The sequence below is a fragment of the Ranitomeya variabilis genome, chromosome 3 (genome assembly GCF_051348905.1).
Source record: "Ranitomeya variabilis isolate aRanVar5 chromosome 3, aRanVar5.hap1, whole genome shotgun sequence".
In the NCBI taxonomy this organism is placed as follows: domain Eukaryota; kingdom Metazoa; phylum Chordata; class Amphibia; order Anura; family Dendrobatidae; genus Ranitomeya; species Ranitomeya variabilis.
The window spans coordinates 76,148,610-76,166,187 of NC_135234.1; the positions used below are offsets into that span (position 1 = coordinate 76,148,610).

At 38.3% G+C, this 17,578-nt stretch overlaps 1 protein-coding gene across 4 annotated transcripts in view; it reads right to left on the reverse strand.

Moving 5' to 3' along the window:
* Window positions 1-1,695: 1,695 nt before the first annotated feature.
* Window positions 1,696-17,578, reverse strand: part of CTPS2 (CTP synthase 2) — a 187,962-nt gene continuing 172,079 nt past the window's right edge. For 3 of the 4 annotated variants that reach the window (XM_077294206.1, XM_077294203.1, XM_077294204.1), the window contains 2 exons: window positions 17,108-17,187; window positions 1,696-3,067 (listed from right to left, as the gene is read on the reverse strand). In XM_077294206.1, the coding sequence (XP_077150321.1) occupies window positions 17,142-17,187 (46 nt within the window). In that variant the 3' untranslated portion in view covers window positions 1,696-3,067; window positions 17,108-17,141. The remainder of the gene's footprint in view (window positions 3,068-17,107; window positions 17,188-17,578) is intronic. The other variant, XM_077294205.1, reaches the window with a different exon arrangement.

The following is a 17,578-nucleotide window of genomic DNA, read 5'->3' on the forward strand; positions in this document are numbered from 1 at the left end:
AAAAGTTTCGTGACCAATGGTTGGCAGTGTTAAACTGATTAAAGTGATACTCGGGGTGAAGAAATCTGTCTTGTCGTTCTTGTGTAATGAGTGTTATAAGTTTTCAGCTAAGTTTTTCAGCAAGATGAAGATGAAAATTAGCTCTAAAAGGTCTAAAGTTACAGATGACACATTTCCTTTATATTTTAGGCAAAAAATAAAACATAATTATAATATAATATAAATATAATATTGTCATTTTTTATATTTGAAAAATTACAAAAAGGAAAATAGACTTTTCATCTTCAACTTGCCTAACTGTTCACAATAACAGTAATTTTGACCAGGGGTGTCCAAACTTTTACATGCCACAATACAGATATATATATATATATATATATATATATATATATATATATAGTACATACGCACACATATATAAAATAACATATATAGATTTATACACAATAGTGCACATATAAATATTTCTGTTAAGCATTTAGAATCTCCCGTATAAAATGACGAATATAAATCTTACAGCTGTATGTTGTTGATGTGCACTCTATTTCCGTGGTGCAGTGAAGGCTGTGCGGCCAACCTTTATATATATCTGTTTCTGGGAATTCTGAGTGACAACTAGTATGACTGTCATTAGCGCTCTAACAGAGTTGTCACCCAGCACAGGGATGTGTAAACAGCTAAAGTAATAAAATATATGCAGCAACAACCCTCATATGAGCTGAAATACCAAGCACTCTGATCAGTCAAAAATGTGAGAAGGTCCATCATGAAATCCAGCTTTTCTTTCAAAATCCACCGATACCATCTTTATTTAATGTAATTCATTCCAGATAAAATAGGAACAGAAACAGATATAAAAAGACTGACATGAAAAGGAGTACTCCCTTTTTCCTTTCTATTTCTGTGCCTATTTTATCTGTAATGTTATCTGTGGATTTAAAAAGAAACGCTGGATTGCATGATGGACCTTTTCATCGCGCTTTTGAAATCTTCCCCCCCCCCCCTTGCAGGTTTCTTGCATTTCACTGGATATGGATGACCAGTTGGACATTAAATCACTTTTTCGGATCAGCGCCTAAACTCTGATAGTTTGCTACTTATTTTCTAATTAAGAACTCAATGAAAAGTAGGTGATAGAAGAGGATATTAAAGTCATACATCTCCTGGAGAGTCTTTATTATATAATCTTTAAATATAATAAAAAATATACTTTGCAGACGTATTCCAAGCAAACAAAATCTCAATCCGCTTCTCAACATGGCATCCTCAAAAATGTGAGTCAGGGTTAGACTTTGATTAGTACATCTGGCTAGCTCTACATATAAACAGGCCAGGTGTTCATCTAAGTCAGTCTGACGGGGAGGCAGAGCAGACTGGATGTGTTTTGAAGTTGAACAGAAAAACAAGTCGAAAGGGTCTACAGAGGCTGTGTGCACAAAACTGCAAGTAGTATTTGCTATGGACAATAGCAGTTTTGTGTGACCGAACTGGGGCTAGCTCAGATGTGTACGAAGTAGTCAGGGTCTATACTGTTTAGTCAGGGCCACAACAAGGCTAGGGATGTATGTTTATGATTTTGGTGCTTTGGAAAGCAATAAAAACTGCATGTGTTTGCACCAAAACGGCATTGCCTGCGTGAATGCTACCTAAGGCCTAATGCCTACCATATATATACATACACATACTACAATATATATATATATATATATATATACAGTACAATTTGTCATTAGTATTATACAGACAATGAGAACCTATGCCACATTTAATTAACGTGAACATTAGGTTGCGTTTTGTTATGGGTTATTTTAATCTACTTTGTAGAATGCCAATTAAAGAATATGAAAAGTGAACAAATTGTATAGTGCTGTAATAAAACATCCCAAAAAAATCAATGCACCCGTAATGTACTTCAATCTAGATCCAATATTAAACAGAGAAATGGTGAGGTTTTGTCACAGATTTACAGAAAACATATGAAGCTAGATTTATGTCTTGTTCTTCAGGAAGCTGAGCCGCTGCCCGAGGTGTCTTCAGGTTCTAGTACACATTAGAAGAAAGTCGTCAAAACATGTAATTTTGGAAGTAACAGACAACCATCTAATATGTATTTAAACCTCCCGACTCTCCCGATAGACAATATTGAGGGAGAGAAAGATCTTTCTCCTCTCTATCCTTTGAAAACACATGGAAATTAGGCCAAGCAGAGTTGTCACATGTAGAGTTGGGAAAATTGATTCGTGGACCACCAGCCATCAGATAGGTAAGTGCAATGTGACTGCTGGACCCCAGGGGGCTCATAAATCACTTACCTTCTGGAATACCAGAGTATTAGCTGTACTAAGCCCAGCTAATCAACAGCCATGCCAAGTTTCTGGAAGGTAAGAGATTTGTGAGCCTCTCGTCAAGTGGTTACAGTGCACTGACCTGTCTGATGGACCAAAGTCCCATGAATCAATATTCCCAAATCAACTCAACTCACGTGTATTGGGAAATTGGGATAAATAGTTGTGTGCTGAGAGTTATATCAGTTTTACTAAACTATCACTATTCAGAACACATGCATGCTTGTATGAGCCGAACAGGCATATGTATGAAGATGTTGGTAGAGATAGTTTGGTCAGCTAAGAGTTGTTTAAGGTGTATGGGCAGAGGTGTGACCATAATGTTTGTATGAATGAATATAGAATCTCTGACTTTAAACTAAGAAGAGGCCACACCATACTATGGAGACATTCTCCATTATACAGCATCTGATGGAGCATGCCTCCATTTTCATTGGATTCAAAACGGATACACTTGCAGAACAAGAAGGATCCATGCACCATGGCTTCTGTATTACAGTCCCATACAACGTGTAGGTTGTTCAGGATGGTAATAGTGCCGTGTGCATGAGCCCTGAAAGTGATTTCCACAAATAAAAGAATAAAAGACATTGGTATTTTATGCATTATGTCGTCATTCTTATATGTATTCCTGGAGGCTGAGGTGTGGGCTTTCACTTTTCTGCTGGGTTTAGTTCTGGTGAACAATTCTGTTTCTTTTCGGTCTCTGGAAAGCTTTTAATCTAGTAAAAAATAAACATACAAAATACATTAAGTTTGTTAGATATCTGAAAAAAATGTTGTGTAAAATAGTAACATAAACAGTGGAACATAAGAAAAGCTAATGGATATACTATACTCAGATGGTGGCTTATTATAGTCATTACTAAGCCCATTATTCGTTATTATGTAGTTCTTACATGGTATGAGCAATTTTTAGAACTATACAAGTGGAAAATGTATATAAAATAGTTTTCTATAAGACCAGGTTATAGATACTGTAAGTCATTTATGGTCGTCATATACATTATGGAGGTATGGGAAGATATATGCCACAGAAAGACATGTTAACAGGTAAGTGCTGCTTATGTTATTATTTTATGACATTTGCTCAATTGGCCTATTTTATAGTGATCCCGGACAACCACTTTAATCATGCAAGTGAACGTTTCTCCATCTGTCTGAAAGAAAAGACCCAGGACCCAGAAAAAAAATGTAAAAGATCCGGGGTAAGGCATAGGGGATAGAACAACTTAAAGACAGCTAAAACCATGTCTACAGCACTGGATGACAACATGTTCCCGCAATAAGCGACAAAGAGAACACAAAATTGACCAACTCATCACAGGAAAAAATGGTGCTGTGGTCAATTCAAGAAAATTGGCCATATACTGTACATACCATACATACAAATCTCCAAGATTATCTACAGTGATCAAAATCGCCATCACTATTGCTCTATTGAGATAGCAATGACACCGTTCCTGGCAGAAAAGTAAGTTGCTAAGCAACACTCATAATACAAGAATTGCCCATCAGAACCTTTCAAGTAACATCCACTTATTTTAGAAGATGGGAAGAACAAGCCATGACTTCCACTGAGAAGAAACTAGAAGCACAACATGTACTGAAAAGCAATGACTGGATGTTCCATCATGGAAGAGTTGTACATCATGATCGCAATGTTCCTGGCCAAATGGTAGCAAAATGCATCAGCCAGGGTGTACCAAGCTGGTGTACTGAAAAAGACATAAAAAGTTAATAGTGCTACTAGCAGAATAAAGACCTGGACTTGGCGCCATGGTGCGCCTGTATAGTGCAACATGAAGACGCCCAACGGTTAGTGCCTAATTCTATATTATTAGATAGCCCACATTTAGACTTCATACACCAAACCAGATCTCAAAGGTGAATTTAGATACCAGACTCAGACAAGCAAATGGAGGTACCACTGAATGAAAAGGCGGTGATCTTACAGCAAAACGATGTAATGGTATGGCCAGTGGATGACACGGTGCAAGAGAACTGCTTGTGCCATTACCAGTAGGTCACAGCTGTAATAAAGTATACATCAGATGTTCTACTGCCATGGCCAGGATCTGATTTATGCCAATCCTGACTGGTAACCCTCTTAGATGCTACAATCAATGTTACCTCCTCTGGGGAAAGCTGTATGCAAAACGCGAATCGGGGCAGTGCTGGTGGGCTCACTTAATCCTCCCTCATCATGGGTAAACAACACAACTTTTAACTCACGCCCCCTGAGGAAGCGGCAACGTTCAAACGCGAAACGCGCGTTGGGGTATGTGACTGGGTGCCGGACGAGACCTCTACATCATCCCACATGGGTAATTAACTGGTTTTACTTATTCTGTGTGCATTGCAGCTCCCGGCTATTTTTGTAGCACGTTTGCACTTTATAGCATTACTTTACTTCCTTGCTGGGTTGCTGGTTTCTGGCATTTAGCTGTCAGCACACATGATTGTGAAAATATACGAACCTTATATATATATACCTCAGGACTTTTTAAGTCTCGTACTGGTGTTCTCAGCTCACCATTGTATCCACGGATGAAGTCACTTTGTCACTTTATTATAAGTGGTAATATTTTATTTGTTATCTGATCATATCTTTAATAAAGTTTGTACTATTTGATTTAAATACGTTTGGCAACCCTCTTTTGACTCATGGTTCTCCAATTAGTTTTTTACCATTTCTGTTTCACCTTTTTTCTTATGGCTACTTGGCCTTCTCAATAACATGTGGTGTCCTGAGATTCATTGATTAGGTGTATTTTATTTTGAGTGCTGCTTTGTACACTGCTTTGTATACTGGATTATTTTGATGCTCACCACCTTTCTGCTTCTAATTTGACTCATATATTTAATGGTAATCATCTTTTTAAGTGAATTTTTCAATAAACGATTTCTTATTATATTGGTGGTTTATGGTAACTCTGTTTGCTCTGTTGTTCTATTACATCAATAGCATCCGCAGCATCTAATCATTGTGACAGAAGGGTAGGGCTCTCTCTGTCAGCCCATTGGCATCCTTTAATGTCATCATAAGAGTGGTAATGTTTGTCCATGAAAGCCATGCATGACCCCAAGTCTACCAGTGACTTGAATTGTACCTGAAACGTGGCCTAATAGCCAGATGTCAATTTTCCACTTTTAGATAGTTTTGATAAACTTACCCTAAAGGAAAACGGTCTTTGTTACTCCTATCACAGTACAGCTTTCATTTTACCTAAGCAGTTTAAAAAATTAAAGCAGAGCTTTGAATGGATGTTATTGGCAACAAGACAGTTTTTCTTTTTTGACACATTTGCTATCTTTATCCTTTTATTATTGTTTTATTATGTTTCCGTAGTACTCGCTGTGCAGTAAAAATTCTGAGTCGATTAGTAAGATTACAAAGACACCAAATTTTTATAATTTTTACATTTTATTACTTTTACAACAATCTTTTAACAGAAAATTGGATTGTGTTACTATAATCTGAGAGGTTTTTTTTATTTTAATTTTTTTTGCATTTTTGAGAAGGAGTGACAAAAAAGCAGCATGTGTTTCAAATTTTCTCTTTTAAGATATCTACTTTTCAAAAAAAATAAAATAATAAAATAACGTGATTTTTATTGGTTTGGACCAAAGCAGACATTGCAATGCCATAGGTACATCTGTTGATTTTACATTTAATTTATGTAACAAATGGGAAAATTGTTTTGGGGGACAATTCATTAATATTGGCACTATGCAAGACTGGAGTAGCATTTCTGCATTAAGAACTGCTGGCATTGTTTCAAACTGTCGTGAAAATGGCAAAAGTCATAAAATTTTTGTGTAACTCCGCGTTGTGTAAAAATTTTGCTAATTTTTTTGCCATATAACGTTTGATGAATCAACCCCTTATCGTTTAGTTTATGGTTATATTATTTTTTTTTAATGATCAATTTTGGCTGGTGAACGATTTTCTTTAAAACAGAAATTAAAGAAGCTCTACAGATCTGTCTCGCTTTCCATTGGGAATCTCCATAACTACATCTGAAAAGGTTACATACCAGACACCTAATTAAGTAAAAAAAAATAAAAAATACTATGGCTGAAATGTGGAAATGGTTAAAATATGAATTTGACTTCAGGAACGTCGTCTGACATTTCTCTTACTAATACAGAAATGATCTGAAATCTGGCATATAATCAATGTAAATCACTCATTGTGATACAAGTGATTTATATCGCTGACAAAAAATCAAGTTAAGACAAATGACCAGCATTGTGCGAAAGCAGCAATGATCTACAGTCTGCATTGTCATGGATTTCCAAAAATAAAGTTATACAGAGTTGTGCTTACCATATAGTCCCACTAACAGCACTTTTTATATATACAGCATAAATGTTTCATCACAATAAAAAAGGAATATGGAAAAAAGTGCATAGTACGGCAAATACAACTTTGTATGATGTGACCACTTTTATAAATGAACCTATATGTGACAGGTGGTGGTTACCCACAAAGAAAATTAATGGTAGGTAGGCAGCCTAGTGTCGCATGACTTGCGGAATACTAAGCATAGATTCCGTTAAAATAACATGCTACTTACATTACTGTTTTCACTTGCCACATTTGAGCCTTAGGCACCCATGACCTTGTTGTAGGCCCTGCATTTGACTTCCTTGAACCACTTTTTTTAGATGTTATCCACTGCACATCACGTACTGTATGTTCTACAAGATCTATTAATTTAGGGATGTGCTGAACCATTCATCCAGAAAATTTGACTCTTGTCAAATTTAATAGATCCTAAAAGCTTGTGTATTTTTCTCGCTTTTCAACATATCAACTTCAACTGACTTTCAGGTGCATCTCACTAAATTAGAATATCATCAAAAAGTTAATTTATTTCAGTTCTTCAATACAAAAAGTGAAATTCATATATTATATAGAGTAATTACAAACAGAGTGATCTATTTCAAGTGTTTATTTCTGCTAATGTTGATGATTATGGCTTACAGCCAATGAAAACCCATAAGTCATTATCTCAGTAAATTAGAATACTTTATAACACCAGCTTGAAAAATGATTTTAAAATCGGACATGTTGACCTACTGAAATGTATGTTCAGTAAATGCACTCAGTACTTGGTCGGGGCTCCTTTTGCATCAATTACTGCATCAATGCGGCGTGGCATGGAGGCGATCAGCCTGTGGCACTGCTGAGGTGTTATGGAAGCCCAGGTGGCTTTGATAGCAGCCTTCAGCTCATCTGCATTGTTGGGTCTGGTGTCGCTCATCTTCCTCTTTACAATACTTCATAGATTCTCTATGGGGTTAAGGTCAGGCGAGTTTGCTGGCCAATCAAGCACAGTGATACTGTTGTTTTTAAACCAGGTATTGGTCCTGCTGGAGAATGAAATTTCCATCTCCCAAATGCTTGTCGGCAGAGGGAAGCATGAACTGCTCTAAAATTTCCTGTTAGACGGCTGCGCTGACTTTGGTCTGGATAAAACACAGTGGACCTACAACAGCAGATGACATGGCTCCCCACCATCACTGATTGTGGAAACTTCACACTAGACCTCCAGCAGCTTGGATTGTCTGTCTCTCCATTCTTCCTCCAGACTCTGGGACCTTGATTTTCATAAATAAGCGATGAGACAGCTTTATTCTTTGGGTCAGTACGATTACAACGATACCAGATTTAAAAAAAAATTTTGTGTGGCTACTATCAAACACTATGAAACTTTTTTTTTTTTACACAAAAAAAAATTCTGCATTGCCATACTTTGAGAAGTATACAGTAATTGTTCTATATTTTTGCTGACAGTCATGTTAGGATTTGTTTTCTGGAAGATGAGTTGAAGTTTTTATTATTACCATTTTTTGGCACGTAACATTTTTGGATCGCTTTCTATATCGATTTATGGGAAGCAGTATGAACAAATACCAGCAGTTCAGGAACTGGTTTTTTTTGTTTTTTTGTTTTTTTAAAACCGCTCACCATGCGGTGAAAATGATAAAACAGCTTTATTCCTCGGGCAAGTACAATTACAGTGTTTCCACATTTAAATACATTTTGCAATTTTTACATAATAACGTCGACTTTTTGATCGCGTTTTATTACTCTTTTTGTTCGGCTGTATGATTAAAATCATAGTTTTTATGCCACTTTTTTATGGTGTTTACTTAAAAAGTTTTAAATAGTGTGACAGTTTTATAGATCAGGTCATTTCAGATGTGGCAATGCCAAATAAGTGGATTTTTTTGTTTATTATTGTTTTAACATAAATATACGTAATTATTGGTATAATATTTTATTCACTGTTTTTGTTCTTTATTTTCATTTTTTTCAATTTAAAAAAAAAATGTTTTAAATGTATTAGTCTGATTACACCTGTTAGTATTACACTGACAAAACACCTATGAGACTATGCTACTGCCATAGTCTAACAGGCCACCATAGCTGACCGAACAGGAGTTTATTGTTTGGCCTCCTGCTGTTATGGCACCCATCGGGTTCCTGTGATCGCAAGGGTGCCGATTGGGTGGGAAAGGGAGCCCCCTTCTTCCTTTCCTAAACTTTTTGGTGCCGCGATAGCTTTTGACCGCAGCACTTAGAGGGCTAAACAGCCGGTGCGGGCAGTGCCCCTGACTTGGCTATCACTAAAGCCGAGCTCCTGGCAGTGATCATATAGGCATAGGTCCTGTGCTCGCTTGATAGCCAGGATGTATCAATATGTCTATTTGTGGGAAAGCACTTAAAAATAGGATGTACCGTAATGCCCAATGTCGTGAAGGGGTTAAGAGACAGAAGGATTTGCACAAGCCTACATCCACAGAATATTTTAAAAATTACAAAAAAGAAAATGGGCTGATGCAAAAGTTTGGGTATCCTTAGAGATTTATGTGGTCAGATAATTTTGACCAATATGACTTATTCACTATAATTGTCAGGAAACGTCATGTGAGGCAAATTTCCCAGCTACATAAAAACCCTGCCTCTTCTAAACTTGTGCCAAAAAACAGCAGCCATGGGTTCTTCTAAGCAGATGCGTAGCACTCTGAAAATGGTGGAGGCCCATGAAGCAGAAGAAGGCTATAAGAAGATAGCAAAGCATTTTCAAGGCACCCTTTCATTAGTTCGAAATGCAATTAAGAAATGGCAGCTAACAGGAACAGTGGAATTCAAGATAAGGTTTGGAAGACCAAGCTAAATTTCAGTGAGAGCTGCTCATAGGATTCTAGAGAGGCAAATGAGAACATTGGTTTGACTGCAAAAGACCTTCAGAAAGATTAAGCAGACTCTGGATTTGTGGTGCATTGTTCTACTGTGCAGAGACACCTGCACAAATATGGCTTTAATGGAACAGTCATCATAAGAAAACCTCCACTGCATTCTCACCATAAAATTCAGCATCAGAAATATGCAAAAGAACTAAATAGCTAAAGAACTAAATAAGCCTGATGCATTTTGGAAACAAGCCCAGTGGGCCGATGACCAAACCAAACCCCACTGATACAGACCCAAAATCCCTCTTTATTCAGTTCCCAGGGACTATACTAGACCCTAAACCCCATGTACCCAAACTTCCCTTCCTTCCTGCATCCCTCAACATTCCCAGATACTGTCAGAGAAGATATCCTTAGGTGGTAGCACCCAGAAGTGGAGAAGTGTAGGAATAGAGTTAGGCCATATTCATTCGTTCAGTATTTGGATTAGTGGTTCACATCAGTAGATGTAAGCCAAAACCAGGAGTGGGGCAAAAGGACGAAAAGCATAATCGAAACATGTCACCACTTCTGTATTTTTGACCCATTCTTGGTTTTGGCTTACGAATACTGATGTGAAATACTGGCCAAATACTGATAGTGTGACCGTAGCCTAAGTGAGAATACGGTACATGAAAATCACAGCAACCAGGACATTTGCTTTACAAGTAGTGCTAGATTCCTCTTTTTCTGTGAGTGTTCTGAAATGTTGGGAAGAGTTGGCAAGCATGCTAATGAAGCAGGTAAGCTAGATGGATTGGAAAAAGAAAGGCCAGGTTGTCTTTTAAAAATAAATGCAGAATTTTTAAAATTATTAAAAACTCTTGGAAACCGAGGCCAGTTGTATCAAGCACTTCAAAACGACGTCCATCCAGTAGTTCTCCTAATCACTGATCTGTCAGTGATGCAGGACCAGGGTTCTAGACGTTGTCAGGATACCACTGGGCAGAACATGTACAGTGCCTACAAGTAGTATTCAACCCCCTGCAGATTTAGCAGGTTTAATAAGATGCAAATAAGTTAGAGCCTTCAAACTTCAAACAAGAGCAGGATTTATTAACAGATGCATAAATCTTACAAACCAAAAAGTTTTGTTGCTCAGTTAAATTTTTATAAATTTTAAACATAAAAGTGTGGGTCAATTATTATTCAACCCCTAGGTTTAATATTTTGTGGAATAACCTTTGTTTGCAATTACAGCTAATAATCGTCTTTTATAAGACCTGATCAGGCCGGCACAGGTCTCTGGAGTTATCTTGGCCCACTCCTCCATGCAGATCTTCTCCAAGTTATCTAGGTTCTTTGGGTGTCTCATGTGGACTTTAATCTTGAGCTCCTTCCACAAGTTTTCAATTGGGTTAAGGTCAGGAGACTGACTAGGCCACTGCAACACCTTGATTTTTTGCCTCTTGAACCAGGCCTTGGTTTTCTTGGCTGTGTGCTTTGGGTCGTTTTCTGTTTGGAAGATGAAATGACGACCCATCTTAAGATCCTTGATGGAGGAGCGGAGGTTCTTGGCCAAAATCTCCAGGTAGGCCGTGCTATCCATCTTCCCATGGATGCGGACCAGATGGCCAGGCCCCTTGGCTGAGAAACAGCCCCACAGCATGATGCTGCCACCACCATGCTTGACTGTAGGGATGGTATTCTTGGGGTCGTATGCAGTGCCATCCAGTCTCCAAACGTCACGTGTGTGGTTGGCACCAAAGATCTCGATCTTGGTCTCATCAGACCAGAGAACCTTGAACCAGTCAGTCTCAGAGTCCTCCAAGTGATCATGAGCAAACTGTAGACGAGCCTTGACATGACGCTTTGAAAGTAAAGGTACCTTACGGGCTCATCTGGAACGGAGACCATTGCGGTGGAGTACGTTACTTATGGTATTGACTGAAACCAATGTCCCCACTGCCATGAGATCTTCCCGGAGCTCCTTCCTTGTTGTCCTTGGGTTAGCCTTGACTCTTCGGACAAGCCTGGCCTCGGCACGGGAGGAAACTTTCAAAGGCTGTCCAGGCCGTGGAAGGCTAACAGTAGTTCCATAAGCCTTCCACTTCCGGATGATGCTCCCAACAGTGGAGACAGGTAGGCCCAACTCCTTGGAAAGGGTTTTGTACCCCTTGCCAGCCTTGTGACCCTCCACGATCTTGTCTCTGATGGCCTTGGAATGCTCCTTTGTCTTTCCCATGTTGACCATGTTTGAGTGCTGTTCACAAGTTTGGGGAGGGTCTTAAATAGTCAGAAAAGGCTGGAAAAAGAGATAACTAATCCAAACATGTGAAGCTCATTGTTCTTTGTGCCTGAACTACTTCTTAATACTTTAGGGGAACCAAACAGAATTCTGGTGGGTTGAGGGGTTGAATAATAAATGACCCTCTGAAAAAACTTTTCCCAATTTAAAAAAAAAAATAAACAAAGAAATAACATTCTTTTTTGCTGCAGTACATTTCACACTTCCAGGATGATCTACAGTCCAAATGTCACAATGCCAAGTTAATTCCAAATGTGTAAACCTGCTAAATCTGCAGAGGGTTGAATACTACTTGTAGGCACTGTACATTCCTAATCAAAAACTACATGTGGCTTTGTTGAGCTCATTAACTAATGTTTTCCTGCAGTCAGACAGTAAAATCATTTAGCGTTGAGTAATTATGACAAGTGTGATTTCTTACTTATAAGGCGATTATGTCTCCAAGGCTTCAGGAATCATAAATCCAAGCATTAGATTAAAAGCCTTGGAGAATTAATTAATTAGAATGGTGAAATATAACATGTGTAAGGAGGTATGTAAAAAATGTAAAATTGTAATGCATATCCAGAGAAAATGTAATTTATGATGTGAGAAATGTGGGACATACAATGGACGACATAATATATACTGAAACGGGATTAAAAAATAAGAATTTTAGAAAGTTATCAAACATGAGCCATAGATTTGTATTCATCTACATTTAGGCAGTGCATTTTTTCGTTGTGCCATGTAGATTAGCAGGTTAGGCTGTCACACAATTTTACCATGATTTTATTGTGATTATGGATCTGTTTTTTGGCTAATGTTTTTACAGCAGAAATGCACTAATAAAATCACCCTATAGCTACACCTTACATTATAATTAGAAAGCATAAAAAAGCAGGGAAACCATGTCAAAACAGAATAAATAAATGTATTTCCTTACAAAATCATATAAAAAAATGACATATTTTAGAAGACGTCATTGGATTTTTCAGCCAGAAAAATCCGTGTCCATAAGCTCTCAGTGATCATACTCTTAAACTAACAAACTAATAGGGAAAATATGAAATGTTATTAGACACTGTAAGGTAGATTCACAAATGGACAAAACTACTATTTTAATGTACTGATGGGTCAAGTGATAAATGGTAGTAATTAGTGATGAGCAAGTATACTCGTTGCTCGGGTTTTCCCGCTCACGCTCGGGTGGTCACCGAGTATTTATGACTGCTCGGAGATTTACTTTCTGTTGACACAGCTAAATGATTTACAGCTACTAGTCAGCCTGAGTACATGTGGGGGTTGCCTGGTTACTAGGGAATCCCCACATGTAATGAAGCTGTCTAGTAGCCGCAAATCATCCAGCTGCGGCAAGGAATACTAAATCTCCGAGCAGTCATAAATAACTCAGAGACCACCCGAGCAACGAGTATACTCGCTCATCACTAGTAGTAATTATATCTTGTTCCTGTAAAAAATATTATTATAGAGAGACCTAAATAACTTTAGCTCTCTGATTTTCCTTAACTTTATGGATCACATAAGGCTCATTTGCTATTTAGTGACTTCATTATTGACAAAACTATTCGTTAAAAGTCCATCACCCACAATGCTGCCATATATGTGTGCACCGTTACGTCTTCTCACTTACATATTAGGAGTGTTAACCCGCTTATTATTGGCAGTGCTCACTTCCCAGAGCGAGCACTTTCTGCATGCTGATGGCGTGAGTGCACATTCTCGTACTTCTGATACCCGGCTGCATTCTCCACACGGTCTTCATTGCGCTGATGCTGCTTGCTACCCTAATACACACAGAAGTGTAGCATCGGCTTCAGAGAACTACTTTCTGGAGCTGCATGCTATACTTCCAGGGGTATTAGGGTAGAGAGCATAAGCAGCAGAAAGAAGACAGAGACAAGAAGGCACCAGGCCATTGTGAGCGTGTGTTCGGGGATAAACTAATTACTAGCTCCACAAAACATAAATGACTCGGAGAAGCTGACAACATGTCCCAGCTATTTGAAAGTTAAAATCAAACACAATACCATCACCTAGCAGCATCCACAGTACTAGGGCCTAGGGACAAATATACAGGTAATAGTAGCTAGAGATACAGTGGGGCAAAAAAGTATTTAGTCAGTCAGCAATAGTGCAAGTTCCACCACTTAAAAAGATGAGAGGCGTCTGTAATTTACATCATAGGTAGACCTCAACTATGGGAGACAAACTGAGAAAAAAAAATCCAGAAAATCACATTGTCTGTTTTTTATCATTTTATTTGCATTTTATGGTGGAAAATAAGTATTTGGTCAGAAACAAAATTTCATCTCAATACTTTGTAATCTATCCTTTGTTGGCAATGACAGAGGTCAAACGTTTTCTGTAAGTCTTCACAAGGTTGCCACACACTGTTGTTGGTATGTTGGCCCATTCCTCCATGCAGATCTCCTCTAGAGCAGTGATGTTTTTGGCTTTTCGCTTGGCAACACGGACTTTCAACTCCCTCCAAAGGTTTTCTATAGGGTTGAGATCTGGAGACTGGCTAGGCCACTCCAGGACCTTGAAATGCTTCTTACGAAGCCACTCCTTCATTGCCCTGGCGGTGTGCTTTGGATCATTGTCATGTTGAAAGACCCAGCCACGTTTCATCTTCAATGCCCTTGCTGATGGAAGGAGGTTTGCACTCAAAATCTCACGAAACATGGCCCCATTCATTCTTTCATGTACCCGGATCAGTCGTCCTGGCCCCTTTGCAGAGAAACAGCCCCAAAGCATGATGTTTCCACCACCATGCTTTACAGTAGGTATGGTGTTTGATGGATGCAACTCAGTATTCTTTTTCCTCCAAACACGACAAGTTGGGTTTCTACCAAACAGTTCCAGTTTGGTTTCATCAGACCATAGGACATTCTCCCTAAACTCCTCTGGATCATCCAAATGCTCTCTAGCAAACTTCAGACGGGCCCGGACATGTACTGGCTTAAGCAGTGGGACACGTCTGGCACTGCAGGATCTGAGTCCATGGTGGCGTAGTGTGTTACTTATGGTAGGCCTTGTTACATTGGTCCCAGCTCTCTGCAGTTCATTCACTAGGTCCCCCCGCGTGGTTCTGGGATTTTTGCTCACCGTTCTTGTGATCATTCTGACCCCACGGGGTGGGATTTTGCGTGGAGCCCCAGATCGAGGGAGATTATCAGTGGTCTTGTATGTCTTCCATTTTCTAATTATTGCTCCCACTGTTGATTTCTTCACTCCAAGCTGGTTGGCTATTGCAGATTCAGTCTTCCCAGCCTGGTGCAGGGCTACAATTTTGTTTCTGGTGTCCTTTGACAGCTCTTTGGTCTTCACCATAGTGGAGTTTGGAGTCAGACTGTTTGAGGGTGTGCACAGGTGTCTTTTTATACTGATAACAAGTTTAAACAGGTGCCATTACTACAGGTAATGAGTGGAGGAAAGAGGAGACTCTTAAAGAAGAAGTTACAGGTCTGTGAGAGCCAGAAATCTTGATTGTTTGTTTCTGACCAAATACTTATTTTCCACCCTAAAATGCAAATAAAATAATAAAAAAACAGACAATGTGATTTTCTGGATTTTTTTTTCTCAGTTTGTCTCCCATAGTTGAGGTCTACCTATGATGTAAATTACAGACGCCTCTCATCTTTTTAAGTGGTGGAACTTGCACTATTGCTGACTGACTAAATACTTTTTTGCCCCACTGTATATTAAATTACAATGATATTAATATTTGTTCAAAAATCAAGAAATTGCTGATAAACTTTTAACCCTTCTAACTTTCTAATAAAAAATATTATCTTTCAAAAATTATGTTGATGTCAAGTAGACATGTGGTAAATGTTATTTATTATCAATCTTGTGTGTTATAATTCGCTGGTTTAATTGCACAACAATTCAAAGTTTGAAAATTACAAAATTTTCACTTTTTTGTCAAATTTTCGATATTTTCATAAATAAACGCAAATCATATCAACCAAAATTTACCACTAACATGAAGTACAATGCGTCAAGAAAAAACATTCTCAGAAACACTGGTATACGCTGCGCAGATTGGCATCTCGGCCACGCAGTGACAGTTCAGTGCCGACAACGGTCGCTGACAGCTGAGCAGCATGGGAAGAGATGCGGGGACCAATGCTGTCAGTCCCCACACTCGGGGAGCTCTGATCGGACAGTCAATATGAATGACCGATGACAGCATGATTGCGCAGAGTTTTAGCAGTAAAAAAGTAATTATTCTTTCTTCAACACCTAATGGTATAAATTTCTGTGAGGCACATGTGGCGTCAACATGCACACTGCATTTCTAGGTGAAACTAGACTTTATTGTATCCATGCTATATTGTTCCTTTTGACCTGATTATAGTATCTCCTATGACGCTTCCATTGTCCATCCAGTTTGTATATACTTTTTTTGTTTGTTTATTTTATTTCTTATTTTGTATATAATTTTTCCTTCACATTTGTAGTAACTGATGAAGGTCTGGATACAGGACCGAAACGTTTTGTGTACTACATTAAAGTTGACACGAGCATTAAGTTGAGTGCCAGGTTTCTTCTTTTAGTCTGATCTGCAGACACACTCCGTACACACACTCTACAATGCAGTATGTCAATCAAAGTGTTGAGGAGTTATTATAGCAAGCTCACTGTAGAGTGAGCGGTGACTGCAACACTCACTTGCACCGCCCCGATATCTGGACGCGAGCGGCTGCAGGGAGAATATAAGTCATTTTCTCTCTGTAGCTGCTCTTCCAGTACCCGGCTAAATAGGATTTAAAAACTATTTTGTTGCAGATCACCCTAAACAGGAAGGTAAATAGTGTTTTTGGAAGTGACAGGTTTCCTTTAAATTCAACATTAGTTATTATGTGCCTAAAACAGGAAGACATAAAATATATTTTTGTACCCAATTAAGACAGATTTTTGACGTAGATTAATAAATGATCTCCAGTGTATCCTTTAAAGTTTTTGTCTTCATTTTTTTTTAAAATAGTAATAGTAATGCTTTTCTGGATAAACTATTGTGCACTTTCTAGCTGCTGTACATAATAGGACTATGCTCCCCCATGTTTTATTGTATAATCTTCCATGCTTTGCATTTACATCTAATAATCACCTGCGTGATTCATAGCTTTGTTTATTTGCACGGTGCAAATATAACACCTGCTAACAGACAATTATAATAATGGTTTTAGAAATAACATGGGACAATGAATGCTTTTAGCAAATTAAAAGTAATTAGATTTATAACAAATTCAGTTACCAGATATTCAATCCTCACGATTTAGTGAATGCAGTTAATTATCTGAGCAGCTCTCTTCACTGGCGTCACTGTAGCTATCTCTATATAACAGGAGACGAAAGAGAAGAATCATTTAAATAGCATTGAATTCCATTGAAAATATTCAGTACAAATAATTCCTTAAATGGTAATCTGGTGATAAGTTATCGGTGCGTAGTTTTTTGTTTTGTTTTTTTTCAGTGTACTTGATCCGCTTTTGGGGCACGCATCAGTATTTACCATATTTGTTGCATCAGTTTTTCTCGTGTGAAATCGTCTCCTACCCATTAAATATATGTGCATGTAGCTCCTTCAAAGACAAGTCCAGCAATACTTTTACATGACCAAATCTATTCCTCCATTACTCATTAATCTGGGTTTTAATTTATATGCAAATGAGGCTGAAGATCTGATGCCTCCGCCCAACGCCCCCATCTATTTGACTGACAGTCT